The sequence below is a fragment of the Leptonychotes weddellii genome, chromosome 1 (assembly GCF_054177405.1).
Source record: "Leptonychotes weddellii isolate Sample4059 chromosome 1, ASM5417740v2, whole genome shotgun sequence".
NCBI classification, from domain to species: domain Eukaryota; kingdom Metazoa; phylum Chordata; class Mammalia; order Carnivora; family Phocidae; genus Leptonychotes; species Leptonychotes weddellii.
This window is the reverse complement of record NC_138369.1, coordinates 57,037,205-57,058,881: the sequence shown is the minus strand read 5'-3', so window position 1 is coordinate 57,058,881 and position 21,677 is coordinate 57,037,205. Positions and strand designations below refer to the sequence as shown.

Sequence of the window (21,677 nt, the reverse complement as noted above, 5' to 3'; positions counted from 1 at the left end):
TTTTTTTTTTTTTTTTTAAGATTTATTCGGGATGCCTAGGTGACTCAGTCAGTTAAGCATCTGCCTTCAGCTCAGGTCATGATCCCAGGGTCCTGGGATGGAGCCCTGCATCGGGCTCCCTGCTCAGCGGGGAGTCTGCTTCTCCCTCTTCCTCCCCCTCCCCCCCCAGCTTGTGTTCTCGCTCAATCTCTCTCTCAAGTAAATAAATAAAATCTTAAAAAAAAAAAAAAAAAGATTTTATTTGAGAGAGAGCCGGGGGGGGGGGACCTGAAGGAGAGAGAAACCCAAGCAGACTCTGCTCTGAGCATGAAGCCTAAAGAGGCGCTCAATCCCATGACCGTGCTATCAGACCTGAGCCAAAATCAAGAGTCTGACACTCAGCCGACTCTGCCACCCAGGAGCCCCAACCCTACAAATATAGGCTAAGTAGAAAGTGTAAAAAAAAAATTACATTTCAAATAAATGCATGTGCTTTGATCAGAAAGGAGGCATCATTTAAACACTGCCTTAAAATACAATTCTTTGAAAACAGAAAATTCAAATGATCCCCCAAACGTTTTTTTTTTTCTGAATGCCAATCAACTCGTTTCCTGAAAAAATTTAGTGTAATCTGAAGAAATCACAAAGATTCATTTTGAAGATTATAGCTTATTACAAAATACTGTATTCCAAACATTTCAGCATGGAAGCAAATTCAGAATAAGAATACACAACTTTGTTGAGGCCAGCTACTTGTAATAAGCTATAGTTCAAGGAAAAACATTTTTTTCCCCTCCCTGCTCGGAGTGGAATAGAAGGATGTTAGGAACTTTTGGGAACTTACAAATGAGGGGGAGACATTTAAAACTTACAAAATAGGATACACAAAAGAAAAATTCTACTACATCCAAAAAGGTCACCTTCAAAATATCTCCTCCTGTTGTATTTTTCATTGTAAAGATATTTCCCTTAATCCTTCATTGTAAGACTATTTCCCTTAATTAGTTTCACTTAAACCCTCAAAATTTCCCTTAGTCAGACTATGACTACTATCTTCCATTTTATATACAAAAACCAAATTCCTACATAGAAACAAGAATGTTGACTTAGGCAACAGGAGAGTTGGACACAGGTATTAGCTGTGCCACTAGTTAGTTCTATGACTTTAGATGGTCATTTTACCTTTTTATGCCCCAGTGTCTTCATCTGTGAAACAAGATGGTTCATCTTACCTCACACCATACCTTAAAAAATTAACTCAAAATGTATGTAAAGAGCTACACTTAGAAGAAAACACAGGAAAGAATACCTTTGTGATGTTGGATTAGTAAAAATCTCTTAGATACACCCCACCAAAAGTACAATCAATAGAAGAAAAAGTGATAAATAAAACTATCAAAATTCAAAACTTTTTTGCCTTAAAAGACACCATTAAGAAAATGAAAAGACGGGCGCCTGGGTGGCTCAGTTGGTTAGGCGACTGCCTTCGGCTCAGGTCATGATCCTGGAGTCCCGGGATCGAGTCCCGCATCGGGCTCCCTGCTCTGCGGGGAGTCTGCTTCTCCCTCTGACCTTCCTCCCTCTCATGCTCTCTGTCTCTCATTCTCTCTGTCTCAAATAAATAAATAAAATTAAAAAAAAAAAAGAAAAGAAAATGAAAAGACAAGCTACAGACCGGGCGAAAAAATATTTGAAATCATATATCAGGTGAAGGACTGACAACCAAATGAACACATATACACACACACCCTATAACTCAATAAGAAGATAACCCAGGGGCAACACAAATGGGCAAAATATTTGAATAGACATTTCACCAAAGGAGATATATGAAAAGCTAGTAAATAAGCACATGAAAAGATGCTCACCATCATTAGTCATTAAAGAAATGCAAAACAGAACCACCAGATACCACTTCATACCCACCAGGATGGCTATAATCAAAGACAACAAATGCTGACAAAGATAAATAGGAACCCTCATACATGGCTGGTAGGAATGAACAATGATACATTTTGAAAAGGTTTATCAGTTTCTTAAAAAGCTAAACATAAATTTACCATATGACCCAGAAATTCCACTCAAGGAAAATGAAACATGTTCACATGAAGATCTGATGAGTGAATGCTCATAACAGCATTATTCCAAATAGCCAGAAAGGAGAAACAACACAATGTTCATCACGTGGTGTCCAATAGAAAGGAATAATGTACTGATATAGGGTACAACATCAATGAATTTCGGAAAACATTATGGCAAGTCAAAGAAACCAACATAGAGGATCACATATTATATGATTATATTTACATGAAATATCCAGAAAAGACAAATCTATAGAGGCAGAAAGTAGATTTGTGGTTGCCTGCGGCAGGGGGTGGGAACAGGGAGTGACTGCAAATGGACATGAGGCATCTTTTTGGAATGATGGAAATGTTCTAAAACTGGATTGTGGGGATGATTGAACAACTCTGTAAATTTACTAAAAAATTATACAATTGTATACTTACACAGGTGGATTTTGTGGTATATAAATTATAACCCAGTAAAATTGTTTTTACAAATGAAAAAATATTATGCTAAGTCAAAGAAGTCAAACACAAAAGACAATATGTTATTATGATCTCATTTACAGAAAATGTCCAGAAAAGGCAAACCTATAGAGACAGAAAGATTTGTGGTTGCCTGGGGTTGGGGGTGGGAACAGGGATTAACTGTAAACAGGCACAAGGATCTTACTGGGCGATGAAAATACTCTAAAACTGGATTATGCTGGCTGGTGCACAGCACAGTAAATCTACTAAAAACCACAGAATTTTGTACTAAAAAAAAATGGGTGAATTTTATAGCATTAAATTATACCTCAGTAAAGTTATTTTTAAAAATAAGATGGTCAAAAATCACATTGGAGTTCTTAAACCTTTTACCCATGGCCCACTTTAAGAATGAGATGAAGACTAACCCTATCCCAGAGGACTAAGACTCCCTTTTGCCCACTCACAGACACCTTATTGGCTTGAGGATACCAAATTAATAAGTCTCTAAGTCTCTAGAACCTTATGCCACCTTAACAGCTAGGCATAAAAAATGACCACAGAAAGATGTATACCTTCCCAGAAAGGAAAGCAACATTCCTCTTCTAAAACAATGATAGGGATCCACTTTCTTTACTTTTCAGACATCATTTTCAAATTTCTCACTTAATTTCTTTCTTCAATATGAAACTGACTGAGGGACCCAGAAGCAATCAATCAAGACAGAGACCTAGCTAGCTGTCTTTAGAACCAACCAGTGTATATGTCAAATATCCAGCAAGGACACCCATGACATGGCTTAAAGAAAAAAATGTGATTTCTTGCAGATAAAACTTAGCCCAGATTTGTTTTGAAACAAGAGGCAGGGGCGCCTGGGTGGCTCAGTCGTTAAGCGTCTGCCTTCGGCTCAGGTCATGGTCCTAGGGTCCTGGGATCGAGCCCCACGTCGGGCTCCCTGCTCAGTGGGAAGCCTGCTTCTCTCTCTCCCACTCCCCCTGCTTGTGTTCCCTCTCTCGCTGTCAAATAAATGAATAAAATCTTAAAAAAAAAAAAAAAAGAGGCAAAAAAGAAATATGATAAAGTTTCTCTAAAATACAGACACATTGCAATAAACACACCTGGAAGGCAACTAAAGAGTTTTCAGCCAGTCTTTGTTATAAAACTAATTTTAGGACAGGATGCTGATCTAGTTAAGTAGACAATCTCCTTCCTCCAATACAGAGGGGTCTGCTCATGTCAGTGAGATTGAGCTTCTGTGTAGCTAAACCCACCCCCTTTTGATTTCTAAAGTCACTGGATTATTGTTGTCCAACAAATACTCCCCTCATCCCAAGTCCCCACCCTCCCCCAATCACTGTGCCTGAGAATTACAATCCACGTTTGTGCAAGTTTTGGTCTCTGCCAACTGGTATTCCTGGACCTCAAGTCCACTCCACACACAGCAGCCAGATCCCTCAGATCATGTTCCGTCTCTGCCTGAAGCCCTCCAATACACTTAGAATAAAATTCCAAAATCCTTACCAAGCCTGAGAAGATCCCCTTTCTGTCCTTGCCACTTTTCCCTCAGGTCCTGAAACACATCAAGCTCTTTCCCTCCTCAGCACCTTTGCACTTCCTCATCCCTCAGTAGGGAAAAATCTTCCCTGAAATCCTAAGACTCCTCATCCTGCAGCGCTCGACTTAAATGTCAACGCCTCAGAAAAAAAATTTTCCTTGAAATCACCCTAACTAGGTCTCCAGGTCACTCTCTATCAGAACATCTTGTTTATTTCCTTCCTGGCACTTGCCAAACCTTGAAATTCTTTTCATTTGTCTAGTTATTCAATGTCTCCCCCCCAGACTAGAAAGTCACTCCCAAACAGTGCCAAGTTGTGTCTACGTTGCCTCGGTGCCCGGTAGCTTCAGTTTCATCTGGAGAGAATCCCCAGCTCCACCCCAGCAATGTTGGGCACTTCGTGGGCACTCAAGTGTTCTCACACCCGCGCGGGAATGAACTAAAACCCCCTATCCCACAATCCCCCAAATAGGTGGCTGTGCCCACAACTCCAATAGCCTATTTCTCATACAGCCTCCTAAAGGCCTGTCCTGTGCCTGCACGTTTCTTCCCCTCCCAGACCCATCTATCGCTCAGGTTCAAATATCTGTCACTGCCCAAATCTCTCACGAGCCCCTCAAACCCCACCCCACCAGCCTCACAGGCTCGCCACAAAATCCCCTCCCCGCCTTGCACAAACCCGGAGCCTCACCCACGCGCCCTACAAACCCCTGTCCCCACGAGCGCCCACGAGTATCTGAGAGTCCTGCGCTCCCCGAGCTCCCGCGGGTCTCCACGTTCCCGCGTGTCACCCGCCGCCCTGAGCGCGCCTCCCCCCTCAGCGGCGCCAGCTCTCACCGATCACCTCCTGCAGCTCGTAATCGTCCCTGTTAATGGACCAGGGCAGGGCGCTCGAGTCCTCGGACATGACGGCGGCAAGGCTCGCGATCCTCCCTCAAACTCGCTGACCTCCCTCGTCTGCTCGCCGCGCCTCTCCCCACCCCCAACCACCGCCGCCGCCGCCGCGCCCCCAGCAACCGCCTCGGGAACAGCCACCGGTCGGACGGCGTCTGGGCGCGGGGTCACCGCGCGGCAGAGCGGCGGGGGCTCGAAGCTCCGGCGGACCTCTCCTCCCGCTCGTCCGCGTCCGGCACTCCCCGCCCGGCCCAGGTCCCGGCCTCGGCCTCCGCTGCAGCAGCGACAGGGTACCCGCTTGGGCCCAACCCCTCTGTCCCGCCCTCCACCCCAGCCCCACGCACGGGCCAAACTTTCCCTTCTCCCTCCACCTGCCGACACGCAGCGCGCTGACGTCACCGCGCCGGGCAGGCCCCGCCTTGGGCCCGCCTCCGGCCGCCATCTCAAATGTGGCTGTATAGGCACCGAGCTAGCAAGAATCCCGAGAAGGAGGAAGTTGACAGTGGAAGGGAACAAATGCTTAGGAAGGAGTTCAGAGAGGGTATCAGAAAGCCAGAGGAGAGCCTAAAGTAGCACGAAGGTGGTAGCCACACTAATCATGGCGACCAAACGACGACCCAGTGGAGGGGGCGGAGCCACTCCTGGCGGCTGGGGCACGCTGCCGTCTCCCCGTCGTCTCATTTATTGGTTTGTTTGAGAAGGAATCAGAAAGGCAATGGGTGGGTGTGGACGTCAGTCAAAGTTAGTCCCGCCTCTGGACTCTCCGCGCGCTTCTCAGCGCCAGGGCCGCGTGAAGATCGCCAGTACGTTGCTCGCTTTGCCTTTTTCCCGGAGTGATGTCACGGCGTATCCGTCACACCCTCGAGACGTGCAAACGGCTCGGTAGGGTGTGGAGAAGCTGGAGGGCGCAGCTGGGTGGGGTAGCCTTGGGGTGTGAACAACTGCCTACTAGGATGAAAGGCCTTGAGCTGTGGGACGAAATGGAACTGGAAGCTTGCCCCTTGACGACACTTTTTTCAAGGGGGAAGTGCTCTCTGCAGCGTCTATCGCCACCCTCTCTGTCACCTTATTGAGCAGGGAGGGGAGTCCTTGTCTATTCAACTTTGGGTCCAGAGCTCAAAGGAGCACCTGTCTTGGGGGACTCGAAAAGTTGGGCTTTTTCTCCTGCCGCGGCTTGGGCCATTAAACAAGTGAGATTCGGTCCATGTGATTTGGCGTCGTTGCAAGGGCCTTGACTTTTGTGTGACCTCCCCGAATTCGAGTTTTCTCAGGTTGATCAGTTGGGTCCATTGGGGAAATTTCTGAGGTGGAAATTAAAATAGAAAAAGAGAGCATCGGCATGAATTGAACATCTTTCAGACCAGGAGTAGTCATTAAGGAAGAGAGACCTTCGCCGAGGCCCTACCAGGCCCTGGAAGCCCTGTGCTGAGCTCTGCTATAAGGAGGGCCACTGACCACAAAACAAAAGTAGTCAACCAGGAGCTGCGGGAATGGAACTGTTAGGTTTCCACCTGGTTGGTGGGATTGGAGAACATTTCTCGTGGAAGAGGTGGCATTTGTATCAGGCCCTGCAAAGGTAACATGATTTCAACAGGTGGAAACTGCGAAAATAGAACATTCCAGTCACAACCAAAAGGCCATTTCCCATGTTTGAAAGCAGAACACAGGCCTTGCTGTAGGAATTGGTTTCAGCCATTACCACTTTACTGCTATGTGTTGCCTTTCTTTTTGCAGGGAGAAGAGGTATGAGGATCAAATATATAGGAGCTAAATCTGATGGTAAAGATTAGAGATCTCAAGGTTTGTACCAGTAAAAAAAAAGTCCATAGAGACTGTTAACCTGGGATTGTTGGCCTGCGTGGACCATGGACAGACTTCAGAAGTTTGTGTAAGTTTTTTTGTTTGTTTGTTTTACTCCCTTGAAATTATATGCAGAATAGTATATACTTCAGGGAGAGATTTTGACCAAAACCTTCCCCCTTCCCCCTTCCCCAGTGGAAAGGAGCTACTAACCTAATAGTGAAAATTAGTATATTAATTGACCCACATTCTTCATCAATGAGTTCTTCTCTCCCTCCTTCACACATAGCTTGATGGTGTAGTTGAGCCAGAATCTGTTCTACGGATCTGGTTACTTTATTTTGCCTGTCTCCAGGTCTTTCTCCATGTGGCCTGATAGAGGTTAAGATTCCATGTTTTTAATGAGCAAGGAATTGGTGGCTATTTGAGCCCAGGAGCCCAAACCTCAACCTCTTTCTCAGCTTATGGAGCATCTTCCATGTGAGAACACTGTCATAAACACCGGGTATACAGTGATAAACAAAGTGACTTAGTTACTGCTTTCATGAGCATAGCGTCTACTAGAGAAACAGTAAACAACTAAGCAAATACATAAATAGATATGTTATAAAGCATCATGCAGAAAAGGCCAGTACAGATCTTCTTCGACTTATGATGGGGTTATGTCCCAATAAACCCATTGTAAGTTGAAAATATTGTAAGTGAAAATGCACTTAATACACTTAACCTCCCAAACATCATAGCTTAGCCTAGCCTACCTTAAACATGCTCAGAACACTTACATTCACCTACAGTTGAGCAAAATCATCTAACACAAAGCCTGTTTTATAATTAAGTGTTGAATATCTCATGTAATTGAATACTGTATTGAAAGTAAAAAACAGAATGGCTGTATGGGTACAGGATAGTTGTAAGTGTATGGTTGTTTACCCTGGTGATCACGTGGCTGACCGGGAGCTGCGACAGCTGCCACTGGCTAGCCCACCGGGAGAGGATTGTCCCACATAGCACTAGACTGGGAAAAGATCCAAATTCAAAATTGAAGTACAGTTTCTACCAAATGTAGAATGTACCATCATAAGTCTAAAAACTGTAAGTCAAACCATTGTAAATTGGGGACCATCTGTATACCGTGCTAGAAAATACCTAAGGAGTTTGGCAAACACCCTCTATGAGAAAACTGTAGAGGAAGCCACTCATAAAGAGAGTATTTTAAACAGGTAAAAGGAGTTTTAGGCACGTTTGAAGCTATTAAAGTGATACTTTCATTCCTGTTAGGCTGCCAGTCCTTGGATATGGCTCCCTCCATAATGTTTTGGAGGATGGGGAGTGGGAGGACGGAGAGAAGTTTGGGTGAATCTGGAAGCCTGGACCTAATATCAAAATTTCACCAAATCCTACCTAGGTTTCTTGAAAATATGACATATTTTCCTGGGGAGAGAGACCTTGTTTTTCCTCACATTTTCAAAGAAAGCCTTGTGTTAGTTTGGATCTCTCCCCAAATCAGGCACTAAAACCCGGATTTGGATGCAAATAGTTTATTTAAGAGATGTCTCCAAGAGGCACTCTGACAGAATGGAGAAGTGAGACAGGAAGGAAAGTCATTAAAAGATGAATTAATGAGTGGGCTCAGTCATGCTGTGAACTGTCTGAGAATCAGGAACAAACCCCAGAATTGTCCCACGAAGAGGCAAGGTAGCTGAGGTACTTACCCACCACCTCCTTTCCCTCTTTAGGGTATTGCTCCTGTACTTCTACCTAGCTCAGTGCTGGGAAAAACATGCTCCCAAAGGCAGAGAATGCACTCAGGCAACAGACACAGGCAATCTTCCTCATGTACTAGAATGCTCTGAAAGCAAACTCCAGAGTAAGCCCAAAGGGTATAGACAGCATCTACTACAGTATATAAACCCAAAAGTTGAGAATCACTGCCTAGACTGAGAAACCCAAAGGGGAAGTATATTCATGCTTCCCCTTCTTTCTTTGTTGCCTTTAAGCAACTTACCTGCATTGTGTTCTGCTTTTAGCACCTGCAGGATAGAGGAAAAAGGACTGATTTCAGGACTAGTGATGCCTTCAAGTGGTAATTACAGCTGTAATAATTCAAGTTTTTTTTTGTTTTTTTGTTTTTTAAAGATTTTATTTATTTATTTGACAGAGAGAGACACAGCGAGAGAGGGAACACAAGCAGAGGGAGTGGGAGAGGGAGAAGCAGGCTTCCCGCTGAGCAGGAGCCTGATGCGAGGCTCGATCCCAGAACCCTGGGATCATGACCTGAGCTGGAGGCAGACGCTTAACAACTGAGCCACCCAGGCGCCCCTGTAATAATTCAAGTTTTATAGGCTCCTTTAATGAAAGAAAATTTTTAAAGTCCAAAAATTGATGTGTATCCTATATAAGTAACCTGAATAAAGAAAAAGCACAATTTTATGTCTTTGTTATAAACCAATTTTCTCAGCCCTTCCATGTCAATGCCAGGACCAACTGTAGATTGCTAGACTCTGCCCCCCACCTCATCAGGCCCTTATCACATGTCACATGTGCTATAACATCATCTCTTGTTATGAGAGGGGACAATACCCATACCTTACATAGGTGTGCTTCCTCCCTTGTGCCTGGAACGGTACCCCACACAGGCCCATATTCAAGTGTCGTGTTCAGTAAATAGGTGGAGCATGAGAGTACAGGAGACATGCACAAACGAGGAGTGTGGAGCCTGGCAAGAAGCTGATATCTTGGCAAACCCAGGAAATGAATGTCCAAGGGGACAGGCACTGAGAGCATGTAAGAAATAGGTGGGTGCAAAGGTTACTGTAGGAAAAAAATGAGTCTGTGCAGAAAGGAGAATCTCAGCGTCGAGCTGGATTCTGAGCCAGAGAGTAGCTTGAATGGCACCATGCAGCCAACTTGATGAGCTCAAGCCGAATTAAGCAAAAGATGGGAAATACCTCACTGAGGTGGAGCAGGTTCCTATATGCCTGCTCCATTTCAAATACTACTCTTAAGGGTTTAGTATGTCTAAAAACCTACCTCATTAGGATGTTTATTGTAGCATCATTGTAATAGGGAAAAACTGGAAATAATCTGCATGTCCTTTGATAGAGGACTGGCAATTGCTTGTATTTCAGGATACATAAGAAATGTGTGTGTTGTTATAATTAATGCTAGCTAAAATTACATCCCCAAAAGTTGACTGGTTTAACCCAAAAGCTTATTTCTCACGTAAAGTCCAATGCTGATATTCCTAGTTCCTTTCCTCCAAGCAGAGAATCAGAGATTTTGGTATCTAATGTCTTGTGGCAGCATCTTCTAGGGCCTCCTTGGAGTCCTCCACTGGACTCTGCATTCAGCCAGCTAGTTAGCTAAGAGAGAGAAGACCACAAAAGGTAGCAAACACTGGAAATTGTGTCTATTACTTCCTCCCTTGTTGTGATGGTCAGACCAGGTTGTCTGACCCCAACCTAAGTCAAGGAAACTGGGACATGGCTTCCTGTGTGCTCAGGAAGAAGAAATAGTGGTGAGCATCTGGCCAATCTCTACTGCAGCTACTAACTTTGGTTGCCTCCAGGCCAGTGCTACTGACTTCTTGAGGAAGAGGAGTAGGAGGAATATGCTCTTGTACACATTGGATTTTATAAATCCAAATATTACCTGTTCAAAAAAATTAATTAAAAAAGAGGAGACTGTAAAATTATGGGTCATCCATACCATGGAATATTACACAGCAGTTAGAAAGAATGAAGTACATCTATGCATACTGGAATAGGATGATCTACAATTAAGGTAAACAAGCAAGTTTTAAATAAATTAGATTTCAGCATTTCTTAGTTTGGGCTACTATAACAAATTACCATAGACTGCTTGTTTAAACAACAGACATCTTTTTCTCGCAGTTCTGGAGTCTGGGAAGTCTAAGATCAAGGTGCTGGCAGATCTAGTGTCTGCTGAGAGCCTGCTTCCTGGCTTCTAGATGACTGTCTTTTCATTGTTTCCCCATATGGTACAGAACAGAGAGCAGGAGGAAGCCCTAATCCCATTTATGAGGGCTCCACCCTTATGACCTAATTACCTTCCAAAAGTAAGCCTAATAGCATGTTCAGGGTTAGGATTTCAGTATATGAATTTGGGGGAGACACAAACGTTTAGTCTATAACATACATGTATGTGAATGTATAGAATAAGGTCTTGGAAATGCTTGGAGGTGCAATACACATTTGTGTGTATTGTTATAACTGTAAGAACAAAACATTCCAATAATTTATAGCACTAACAGTGTAAATTCTTGAAGTAATTCATTAAGATTGATTCCACAACAGTATTTTGGGGGCCCAGAAATAGAAACCCCAGCTGCATTAATAATCAAGAAAATGCAGATTAAAACTAAAGTGAGGGGGCGCCTGGGTGGCTCAGTCGTTAAGCGTCTGCCTTCGGCTCAGGTCATGATCTCAGGGTCCTGGGATCGAGCCCCACATCAGGCTCCCTGCTTGGCGGGAAGCCCGCTTCTCCCTCTCCCACTCCGCCTGCTTATGTTCCCTCTATCGCTGTGTCTTTTTCTGTCAAATAAATAAATAAAAAACCTTTAAAAAAAAAAAAAAACTAAAGTGAGATACCATTTCACCCTCACCAGCTGGGCAAAATTTAAAAGCCAGGAAATACCAAGTGTTGGCCAAGATGAAGAGCAGCAGAAGCTCTCAGGCTTTGCTGGTTGGAACGTCACTTGATGCAACTTTTTGGAAAGCAGGTTGGTATTACCTAGTAAAGTAGAACCTGTGCTTTCCCTGCAGCGCAGCAGTTCCACTCCTTGGTATATACCCTAAATAAACTCCTGTGCGTATATTCCGAGCAAGATATATGAAAAGACTTCTATCATATGCTTTATAATAACTAGCTAAACAAAGGAAGTCACCCAAATGGAATGTAAAAACATCTATAGAATGGGTACTATATACAGTGGAAAGGTACTTATTACAGCTATATAAAAAATGCAGAGTAATCTCCAAAACAGTAGAAACAAAGTAACAGAAGAATACACACGCTATGATTGCACTCACAAAAAGGTCAAAAATAGGCACAATTGAATAAGCTTTTCTGTATTCGATACGAAGAGCAAGGAAACAAAAAAATCCAGTTTGGTGATTGGCTCTAGGGAAAGAGAGGGATGCTACCAGGGTCAGTCATGCAGAACACTTTCAAGATTCGGGTTACAAGTGCTCAATTACTTGTGTATGTTTGTGTGCTTTTTAAAGTATATTTCATAATTTAAAGTTTGGTTTCTCATATCTCAGGCAGTACTGAAGTTTATGGTACCCCACAATCTGCTCTTTTCTTTCAAACTGAGGGGACTTCCAGCATGCTCTTCAACCTGGTTTCACTGTGCCTCCCTGGGCTCCTTTGTTCAGATCAGTCCTCTTTTCAGGGATGCCACTTTTCTTCTCCACCTGTCCAAGTCTTGCTGGCTCTGCCAGCTTCAGCTGATGGTCCACCTCCACTTTGAATGCTTTGAGATTGTTCCAGGCCTGAGCAAAGTCATGTACACTTTCCACCTCACCCAAACCATTTCTGGGCATGGAGCCTGTCCTGTCATGGGCCCATAGTCTTCTCTTTTTGTGATTATTCTGTATTTCAGATTAGGTTGTGGGTCACCCATTAGGAGCGGGCAATACCCTATCACTAGAAAGGAAGTAAAGGATTTTTGTGGAGTTTTGGGTTTGGTATTTTGTTTTGTTTTTTTGCCCACCTTAAGTTCTGCCAGCATGATGACAATTTAGAAATGTATGAAGAACTGCATTTCTCTCCTTTCTGGGGAGGTTGGCAAAAAGGTATATGCCATTTACTTCTCAACGTCAGGCAGGAGTTTCAGAATCTCTGAGGGTGGCTATAGTTTATAAAAAACATTTAAAAATGCAGGTATCTCTCATTAAACTCAGGAACCTAATACTCATTTATCTTCTGATAACTTGGTATCCCTCCCTCTCTGAACTCAGGAAATGAATAGATTCAGACAGCCTGGAACTTAATGCCTAGTTTCCTAATATAAATTCAGATAAAAAGCCCAATAAAATCTTTATAGCAACAATTAAAGTGCTTATAATGTGCCTGACAATGTGCTGAGGGATATAAATACCTCATGTAGTCTGTAAAATAGCCTTGTGAGGTTTTTATGCCAGTTTTACAGATGAGGAAACAAACTCAGAAAGTTTGAGGACTTGCCTCCAGAAATTCCTGGAAATGCCTAGCACAGTACCTGCCTTGTAAGTGCAGAGTAAGTGATAGCTGTCATTTACTAGCTGGTGGGAATAGAGCAAGAAAGCATTCTGGGGATGGAGGTTAAGCAGCAGTGCCTGCTTTTTGTCTGACTCAAGTCTGCTTACTCAGGACAGACAGGTTTCCACCATATGCATGATGTCATTCACACCACACTGCTGCTTGTCTGTGGCACACCACCTCATTTCTGATTGCAAAATCTGATGGAGGAAATAAAGGCTTTCTCTCTGATTCTCAGGGAATTGTGAAGGCTTGTTTGCCTTTAGCATCCAACCTGAAAAAGTGAATTCACGTTTCAGGTCTACCAAAATTAGACTCCCGACTGCCTGGACATTGAGTTGGAAAATTCAGGACACAAGAAATGGGAACAAAAGTGCCCTATCAAATGCAGTGCCCAGACGTTTATGAACTGTTCTCCATATGCACAGCTGTGAGCAGTCTGCCTCAAGAGGAAATTGCCTTCCATCATCCAAAGGGACCTGGACCCCAGAACTGATGTTATTTCCCTGCTGAATGGCAGCGGACCATGACAGAGGGAGGGCTCCCCGTGACCTTAGAGCAGAGTCTGAGCACCCCATCCAGCAGACAGAGAAGGTGTTATCCTACTAAGAACAGACTCTTCTGGTTCAGTCTTATGGGGGAAACTTGGTATCTTCGGTAAATGCTAACCCAGTGAGCCCTCTCCACGTCCCCATGCCATCCTCCCATGGAGCTTCTAGTTGGACATGAAGATAATAAAGCCCACCCTGACCTCTTACATAGAATTACATAAAAGTGTATGGACATTATAGGTAGGGAGGGGTTTCTACCTGCCCAAGAATTTAATCCACCCAAATCCTACAGAAAAAAAAAATAGTTAAAGATTTGGTAGCATTGTAGTAACTATTGTAGAATAGCTGGTGCTCTCATGGGCCTTCTTATGTGCCTGGGTAAGCCTTGGGGAACAGCCTGAAAACGGGAACAAAGAGGAACTAACTCCACATATTGCAAGAGCACCCACTGATCTTCAGAAAGTAAAGCTGTAGAGACTGTGTTGCAGCTAGAAAAAACCTTTATCAGTAAGGAGTTGGGTAATTTCACCTGGAAATGTACATATGGTGTGCCTGGTATGTTACATTTCACCTGGCAGGGAGACCTTGGAAGGAAGCAAATTTAGAGTGCCGAGAACCCCTTGGAGGGTTCTAGGGAAGCAGGTGCATATGCAAGGGCACATACAAATATGGCATTCTTCTGGGTTAAGTAAACCAGGCTGTGGGAAATGTACTGCCAGGAGATGAGTGTGCCCACAGATTGCCTGGGGTAAGGGAGCAGATCTTAATGCCATACCCCTGGACGTAGAAAGGATAGAAAGGAATTTGCACTGTGAATATTTGGAAAGGAGAAGTGGACAGACCTGAGGGTAGTAGAGTAGAACCGGCAACTAGGATGCTTGCACAAAGCACCCCAGCAGAGTGTCTTAACCTTTTAACAGGTAACGTTCGAGGGATGGACCATCAATACAATTGTCCTTAGAGGGCCATAGTTCGCAATTGTCCATACCAAAAGCCATGCCTAATTCACTCAGAGCATGGTACTCCTTCCATACTGTAGGGATGAAGCCTCTCCCTACCTATAATGTCCAGACCGTGAGGGTCACTGCCCTGGAAAAAAAAGGAAGAGGAAATAAAAGTAACAGTTGTGTTTTCCAACCTGCAGGCATTTGGACAGGAGAAACAGAAGAGGGAAAGGAAGGAAGGCAGGCAGGCTCCAGGGTTCTCATTTTCCCCTAGCCACCCTCCCCAGTCCATCCAGATCTTGACTGGGGGAAACTATGGAAGACAGATACGGAGACTGTGGAGAACCCAAGAACATCACAGGCTTGTAGACCACTTCCCCAGGTATGACATGAGGGAGGCTTCAGGCTGCTAGGGGAAGCCTTGCGCCTGGCTTTGCATCATGAACAAAATACTGTAGGAACAATAATGTAGCAATGATGGAGGGCAGAATCTAAGCCAGTGAAAACCAGGATACCCTACCCAGTTCCTGTACTTGTTCTACAGGAGATCAAAAGCTTCCCTGTGCCCCATGAAGGCATGAGGAAGTGTTGTAGAGGCTTGCACTGAGAGTTGGAATGAAAAGCCTGCAGGGGTAGGACTTTGTGGCAGAAGGCAAATGTTGGGACCATGGACTTCAGCTCTGGGTGCTGGCATTACACTCCAAAGACCAGATTAGGCCCAGTGCATCTCAGCAGGTAATTATAGGAGCTCAGGAACCAGACCTAGTCTTTCATGGCAGAACCAGAAAGACAGTACAAGGACCTGCTCACAGGGATCCAAGGCAACTCTTCTATCACACAGTCATATTTGTGCCTTGCCTTTCCCATACTCCCAGATAACCATCTTGAAAAGATGAAGGGGAAGGGGAAGGGGAAAGAGAAGCAGCATTTACTTAAGAGAGACCAAGTTATCCCCAAAGACAATGTTTGAACCAAACTCATCCCATCCATTATTTACTGGTAAGTCCAAATCTCCCCTTCACACCCAGCAGGACGGGCTTATGCGAAAGATTAGATTATAGAAAACAAAGAAGCTCCATTGTCTTTGCACCTCCAGCTTATAGGGTGAGTAAACATGCATCCCTGCTTTAACTTTTCTTGTGCTTTAGACTACAAGGCAGTCATATTAAGTGTCCAGTTACAATTAGCCCTTCAGTCAAGCCTCACCGTCACTGCTAGCAGTGCAGCAGGAAATGGGGGCCTTTGTAACAAGAGCAGCAGTGATCCAAGGCAGACCATGGGTGCAGTGGTCAACAGCAAAATGGGCAGGACCCACAGTAGAGCAAGGAGGAGACCAGCAGTGGACATCATAGGACTGTGGTTGGATGAACACTGCAGGGGGCTTGCAACAAACCCATTTTCTCAGGACCTCCTGGTTGCTACACACTGCATTAGGCTGCTAGCATTCCTGCTGCAACAATAGCCAAAATAACAATTTGTTTCTTTCTGCCCTAAAAGGCTGAGTGTAAGCAGTCCTGTGCTGATAGTTCGCCATAGTATCAGGTCCCAGGCCCTTCCCATCTTGTGTTTACCACCCTCAGCATGCAGCTTTTAGCTCCCATCACACATTCCTGCAGCATGAAGAAGAGGGAAAGTAGAGGGCACACACCTCTCTGTTAAGGTCATGAACTGAAAGTGACACATAAAACTTTCTCTTCCATCCTAATGCCCAAAACTTAGTCATATGGCTACACTTAGGGTCTCAGCTGTGGCCACAAAAATGCTGCGTAACAAACAACCACAAAATATCAGTAGCAGCCAACAATAAGCATTAATTTCACATTCACATGTCTACAGATGAACTGGTGTTTGGCTAGTCTATGTTGGATTCAGCTGGACATGGCTCGCTGTGGCTTGGGTTCAGATCTCGTCCTCTGGGATGTATCTCTCATCCTCTAGCCACCACCAAGCTCCCCAGGCCATGAGCTCCTCACGGTAATGACCTTCATGGTAATAGCAGCATATGTATGCCTTGGTAAGTCATGTACATAGGTTAGAAGCTATGTGGAGAAGGTTGCCTGAGAGCAAGATTGGTGACCTGGCAGAGGTTCGAACCCTTTTACTTCTGCACTTACCTGTCCAGAATCAGAATGGCAAGATGAAGGTCTGAGCCCACCAGTTTCACAAGCACATTTAAAGCCTTTGCTTGGATCATGTCTGCTACCATCCCATTGGCCCACACAAGTCACATACCCAAGCTCAACATCAGTGGGTCAGGAAGTATACTCTCACGAAGAGAGGAGGGAAGTAATAAATGTCTTATAAATGTCTATGGTCTTTAGCAGGGTGGCCATATTAACTCCAGTTAAAACTCTGGAGTTCTATTCCCAAAGAAAGAAAAGGAAGCTAGATTTTGAGGATACCCTGTGCTACAGCGTGTATCAGTCAGGAGGCAGTTTCTTCTAATAGTTTAATGTAACCATGGATGTGTTCCCTGGTGGAAGTATCCTTCTCTTTGGCACTAGAACTTACAAACCCACCAAGCCCAAGTTTGCAGAGATGAGAAGCACAAAAATTTCTTTGTAATTCATTGGGTGTAACAGTGAGGAGGGTCATCCCCCTCTTTACCCCTGTTTCCCAAAGCCATGCATTCTGGCTATGGCACCATAGACTGGCTGCTGATTTTCAAGGCTTATAAACTGAGACTTAAACAGGCCCACCCACTGTTCTACCAAACTAGCTCTTTCTGGGTGATAGGACATATGGTGAGACCAGGAATTGTAAGAGAGTGAGGCCACTGTCCCACTTGGTTTGCCATAAATGTGTCCCTTTGATGGAAGCAGCATCGTGTGAGATCAGTGTGGCATGAGATAAATGTGGCATTTTGCAAGTCCATAAACTGGTGATGCTGGCAGAAATGCTGCAGGCAGGAGAGGCAAATCCATACCCATGCTATGTGTGTCTACTCCTATAAAGACAAAGAACTTTCCCCAGCATGTTGAAAGGGGTTCAGTAACTGGGTGTCTGGCTGGCCCCTGTGGAAGTGGTACCATTTCTGGGCGCAACACAGCTTCTGAATAAACAAGCTGGGCACTCAGCAGCAGTACTCAGGGAAAGTGTAGCACTAAATGTCTTATGTTACAGAAGAACAGTCAAAAATCAATGACCTCAGCCTCCATCTTAATAAATTGGAAAAAAAAAGAGTAATTTGAACTCAAACAGAAGAAAAGAAATAATGACCAGAGTGAAATTCAGTGAAATACTAAACAAAAAATAGAGAAAAATCAATGAAACCAAAAACTGATTCTTTGAGAAAAAAAAAATCTCTTCAGTTGTTAAACTGGTAGTCGGATGATCAAGAAAAAGTACAGAAAACACAAATTACCAATATCAGGAATGACTGAGTTGACATCATCACAGTTTTTACAGATATTGAAAGGATAATTTAGAAATATCATGAACAACTTTTTTTTAAATATTTTTTATTTATTTGAGAGAGAGAGCAAGCACGAGTGGTAGGAAAGGGCGGGAGGGAGAGGGAGAAGCAGACCTCCGCCGAGCAGGGAGCCCCATGCGAGGCTTGATCCCAGGACCCTGAGATCATGACCTGAGCCAAAGGCAGACACTTAGCCACCCAGCACCCCTCATGAACAACTTAATGCCAATAAATTTAACAACCTAATGAAATGGATGCATTTTTAATGCTTTTTTTTTTTTTTAAAGATTTTATTTATTTATTTGAGAGAGAGAATGAGAGACAGCATGAGAGGGAGGAGGGTCAGAGGGAGAAGCAGACTCCCTGCCGAGCAGGGAGCCCGATGCGGGACTCGACCCTGTGACTCCAGGATCATGACCTGAGCCGAAGGCAGTCGCTTAACCAACTGAGCCACCCAGGCGCCCCTTTAATGCTTTTTTTTTAAAAAAAGATTTTATTTATTTGAGAGTTCATGAGTGGGGGGGAGGGAGAGGGAGAAGCAGACTCCCCTGCTGAGCAGGGAGCATGTCCTGGGATCATGACCTGAGCTGAAGGCAGATGCTTAACCAGCTGAGCCACCCAAGTGCCCCGAAATGGATGCATTTCTTGAAAGACACAATACTGGCAGTGGCCAGATCAGCTTGATGAGGGCAAGTCTATGTTGTTGAGCCCATCACTGTCTCCTTTCCTGTCACCACGGCCACTTTGTAAATGGGTCTATTGACCAAGCACCAGAGTATCTGAGGAAGAGGCCATCCAATGTCCACTGGAAAAAAAATGGTTGGGTCATCTTGTCCTCCTGATTACTGAGAGTCTCATCTACAACAGAGGCCCTTGGATGAGCATTTATGTGGAACATGAATATCTATACTGTGTGGATGGCAAGAAGTCCATCTTTCCCTTGACCACCTTGTCCCTGGTCTTCTGATCTTACTCTCTGTAAATTTCTGACCAGCTGGCCAACCTGTTAGTTACTACCCACAAGTCAGGGTCGATCTGTGCCTTAGCTGATCTGTAGCAGAGTACTGCTCACTAGAGAACATCCCTTCACTACAGGCTTTTGGAGCCACTCCAGAGTGGTCTGTGGTGCAATACTTCTGGCTGCTTCTGTAAGAGAAGCCCGTGCTTGCTTTTCCTCCACTAACTGACCTTATTTCTTTGGAGGGCATTGGTAGAATGTGGAAGGAGATATAGTCAGGCAGCGGCATTGGATACCAGGGGATTCAGGTAGTTCACTATGTCTTTGGATCTGCCCGGTGTATACCCATTTCTATTTTATAATGGCAGGCTGATATGCCTCTCCCATTTTATGGCTCACTGGACTTGATAATACACAGTTTGTGACAGGTACTTCAGGTTGGTTGAATCTCCTCATGTCTTTATCCTCCTCTACCTGTGCTTTATCCCACGCCACTCCCAGGGATGATTTGCTTATATGTGATGACACTGCATGTTATGGATTGCCACGGTCCCATTTCACCACAGCACAGAGGTTATCCATGTCTTCCTCAAAAATGTGAGCAACTCAATTCTGGAACCCTTTTTTTTTTTCAACAATTCTATATATTACGCAGTGCTCACCACAGGAAGTGGAGTTACCATCTGTCACCCTACAGTGTTATTACAGTATTATTGACTACATTCCCTATACTGTACTTTTCATCTCCATGACTTATTTTATAACTGGACATTTATACCTCTTAATCCTCTTCATCTATTTCACCCATCCCCCTACCACCTCCCTTTGGCAACCACCAATTTGTCCTCTGCATTTATGAGTCTGTTTCTGTTTTTTGTTTGTTGTTTGCTTGTTTATATGTTTTGTTTTTTAGATTCCACATATAAGTGAAATTATATGGTATTTGTCTTTGTCTGACTTATTTCACTTAGCATAGTACTCTCTAGGTCCATCCATGTTGTCACAAATGGCAAAATCTCATTCTTTTCTATGTCTGAGTAATAGCCCATTGTGTGTGTGTATGGAATCCTATTTTAAGACCACTCCTGATACTAATTAGTGTACCAGTCAGGTCCCAAAAAGAAATAAATGGCACACTCAAAATGGATACCTCTAGGAGAGTTTGATAAAGGAACTTTTTGCAGAGTCATGGTCAGGAAATAGGGAAACCAAAAGGAATGTGCAGTAGTCCAGGACTGACAACCTTGGGGAGCAAACAGCCCTAGGCCATGACGGAGCAGGGAGACAGAGGATTACTGGAACCAGAGAAGGTAAGTGAAGGAAAACGCTGCCTGAAAGTAGCTATAGCCTTTGATAGAAAGGAAGTTGGCCCTCAGCAAACTCACAAGAAGGGAGGCAAGCAAATAAATACCCTGACTTCAGTCTCTTCCTACTCTGATCTCCTGCTGGTACCTCCCATTGGCCAACCCCAGTAGAAAACCAGAGGGCAAAGGGAGCCTATTCAGGTAATCCTTGAAGGTCAATACCCTGAGGCACAGAGCCTGGGAGAGAACCAGGGGAAGAGATATAGAGGAGGAGACGGATCTCTATCTAGGACACAACCCAAACAAGTTTAAACAAACAGGTAATTTACTGGCTCACATGTCTGAAAAGTCAAGCTGTAAGCCTTGAAGCAGGGGCTCAAATGAGGTAATCAGTATCTGGTTTTTCCTCCATTCACAGGCTTCATATACAGGCGGGCTCTCCCATCATGCTCCAAAATGGCTCCAGAGTGCATGGCCTTTTCAAACACAGTGGAATCTATCAAAGGATTCATTGGGTCTCATTGACTCTTGTTGGGTTACATGAAACACCTGAACCAACCATAGTGCTCAGCACCAGGAAGTGGTGGTTGTCTTAGATCTCTGTCTGGACATAGCACTGAGTGGAATCATGACATGGAACTTCAATGACTAGGAGAAACGTTGATGTTGAATAGCCAAAACTCTGTGCACCCTACATCTCTCTTCTCTAATGTATGAGGAAGAACTGTTCAATTTTTTGTACCTATGGATTACCCGGGGATCCTATTAAAGAATCTGATGAATTAGGTCTGGAGTGGGGCTTAAGATTCCTTATTTCTAACATGTGATGTCAATGCTACTGGTCCAGGGACCAGACTTTGAGTAGCAAGGTTTTATAGCTACATAGTCCAATATGGTAACCAACAGCCACATGTGTGGCTATTGAGCATTTGAAATGTGGCTAGTAACTTGAGATGTGCTGTAAGTGTATATACACACTGGGTTTTGAAGACTTAATATGAAAACTAGTTAAAATCTCATCATGAGGGCGCCTGGGTGGCTCAGTTGGTTAAGCGACTGCCTTCGGCTCAGGTCATGATCCTGGAGTCCCGGGATCGAGTCCCGCATCGGGCTCCCTGCCCGGCGGGGAGTCTGCTTCTCCCTCTGACCCTCCCCCCTCTCATGTGCTCTCTCTCATTCTCTCTCAAATAAATAAATAAAATCTTTAAAAAAATAAAAATAAATAAATAAAATCTTATCATGAGTTTTTATATAGATTGCATGTTAAAATGATATTTTATTTATTTTTTTTTTAAAAGATTTTATTTATTTATTTGACAGAGAGAGACACAGCGAGAGAGGGAACACAAGCAGGGGGAGTGGGAGAGGGAGAAGCAGGCTTCCCGCGGAGCAGGGAGCCCGATGCGGGGCTCGATCCCAGGACCCTGGGATCATGACCTGAGCCGAAGGCAGACGCTTAACGACTGAGCCACCCAGGCGCCC

General features: G+C 44.2%; 1 protein-coding gene and 1 long non-coding RNA gene across 2 annotated transcripts in view; one reads left to right on the top strand and one right to left on the bottom strand.

Moving 5' to 3' along the window:
* Positions 1-5,276, bottom strand: part of OXSR1 (oxidative stress responsive kinase 1) — an 89,235-nt gene extending 83,959 nt beyond the window's left edge. Inside the window, exon 1 of the mRNA XM_081821383.1 lies at positions 4,903-5,276. Coding sequence (XP_081677509.1) covers positions 4,903-4,972 — 70 coding nt within the window. The 5' untranslated portion in view covers positions 4,973-5,276. The remainder of the gene's footprint in view (positions 1-4,902) is intronic.
* A 324-nt stretch (positions 5,277-5,600) lies between these two features.
* LOC115937816 (uncharacterized) lies at positions 5,601-20,988 on the top strand. Its single transcript, XR_014146392.1, has 3 exons — positions 5,601-5,841; positions 6,694-6,847; positions 20,614-20,988. It is a non-coding gene; the product is annotated as an uncharacterized LOC115937816 (long non-coding RNA).
* Positions 20,989-21,677: the final 689 nt, after the last annotated feature.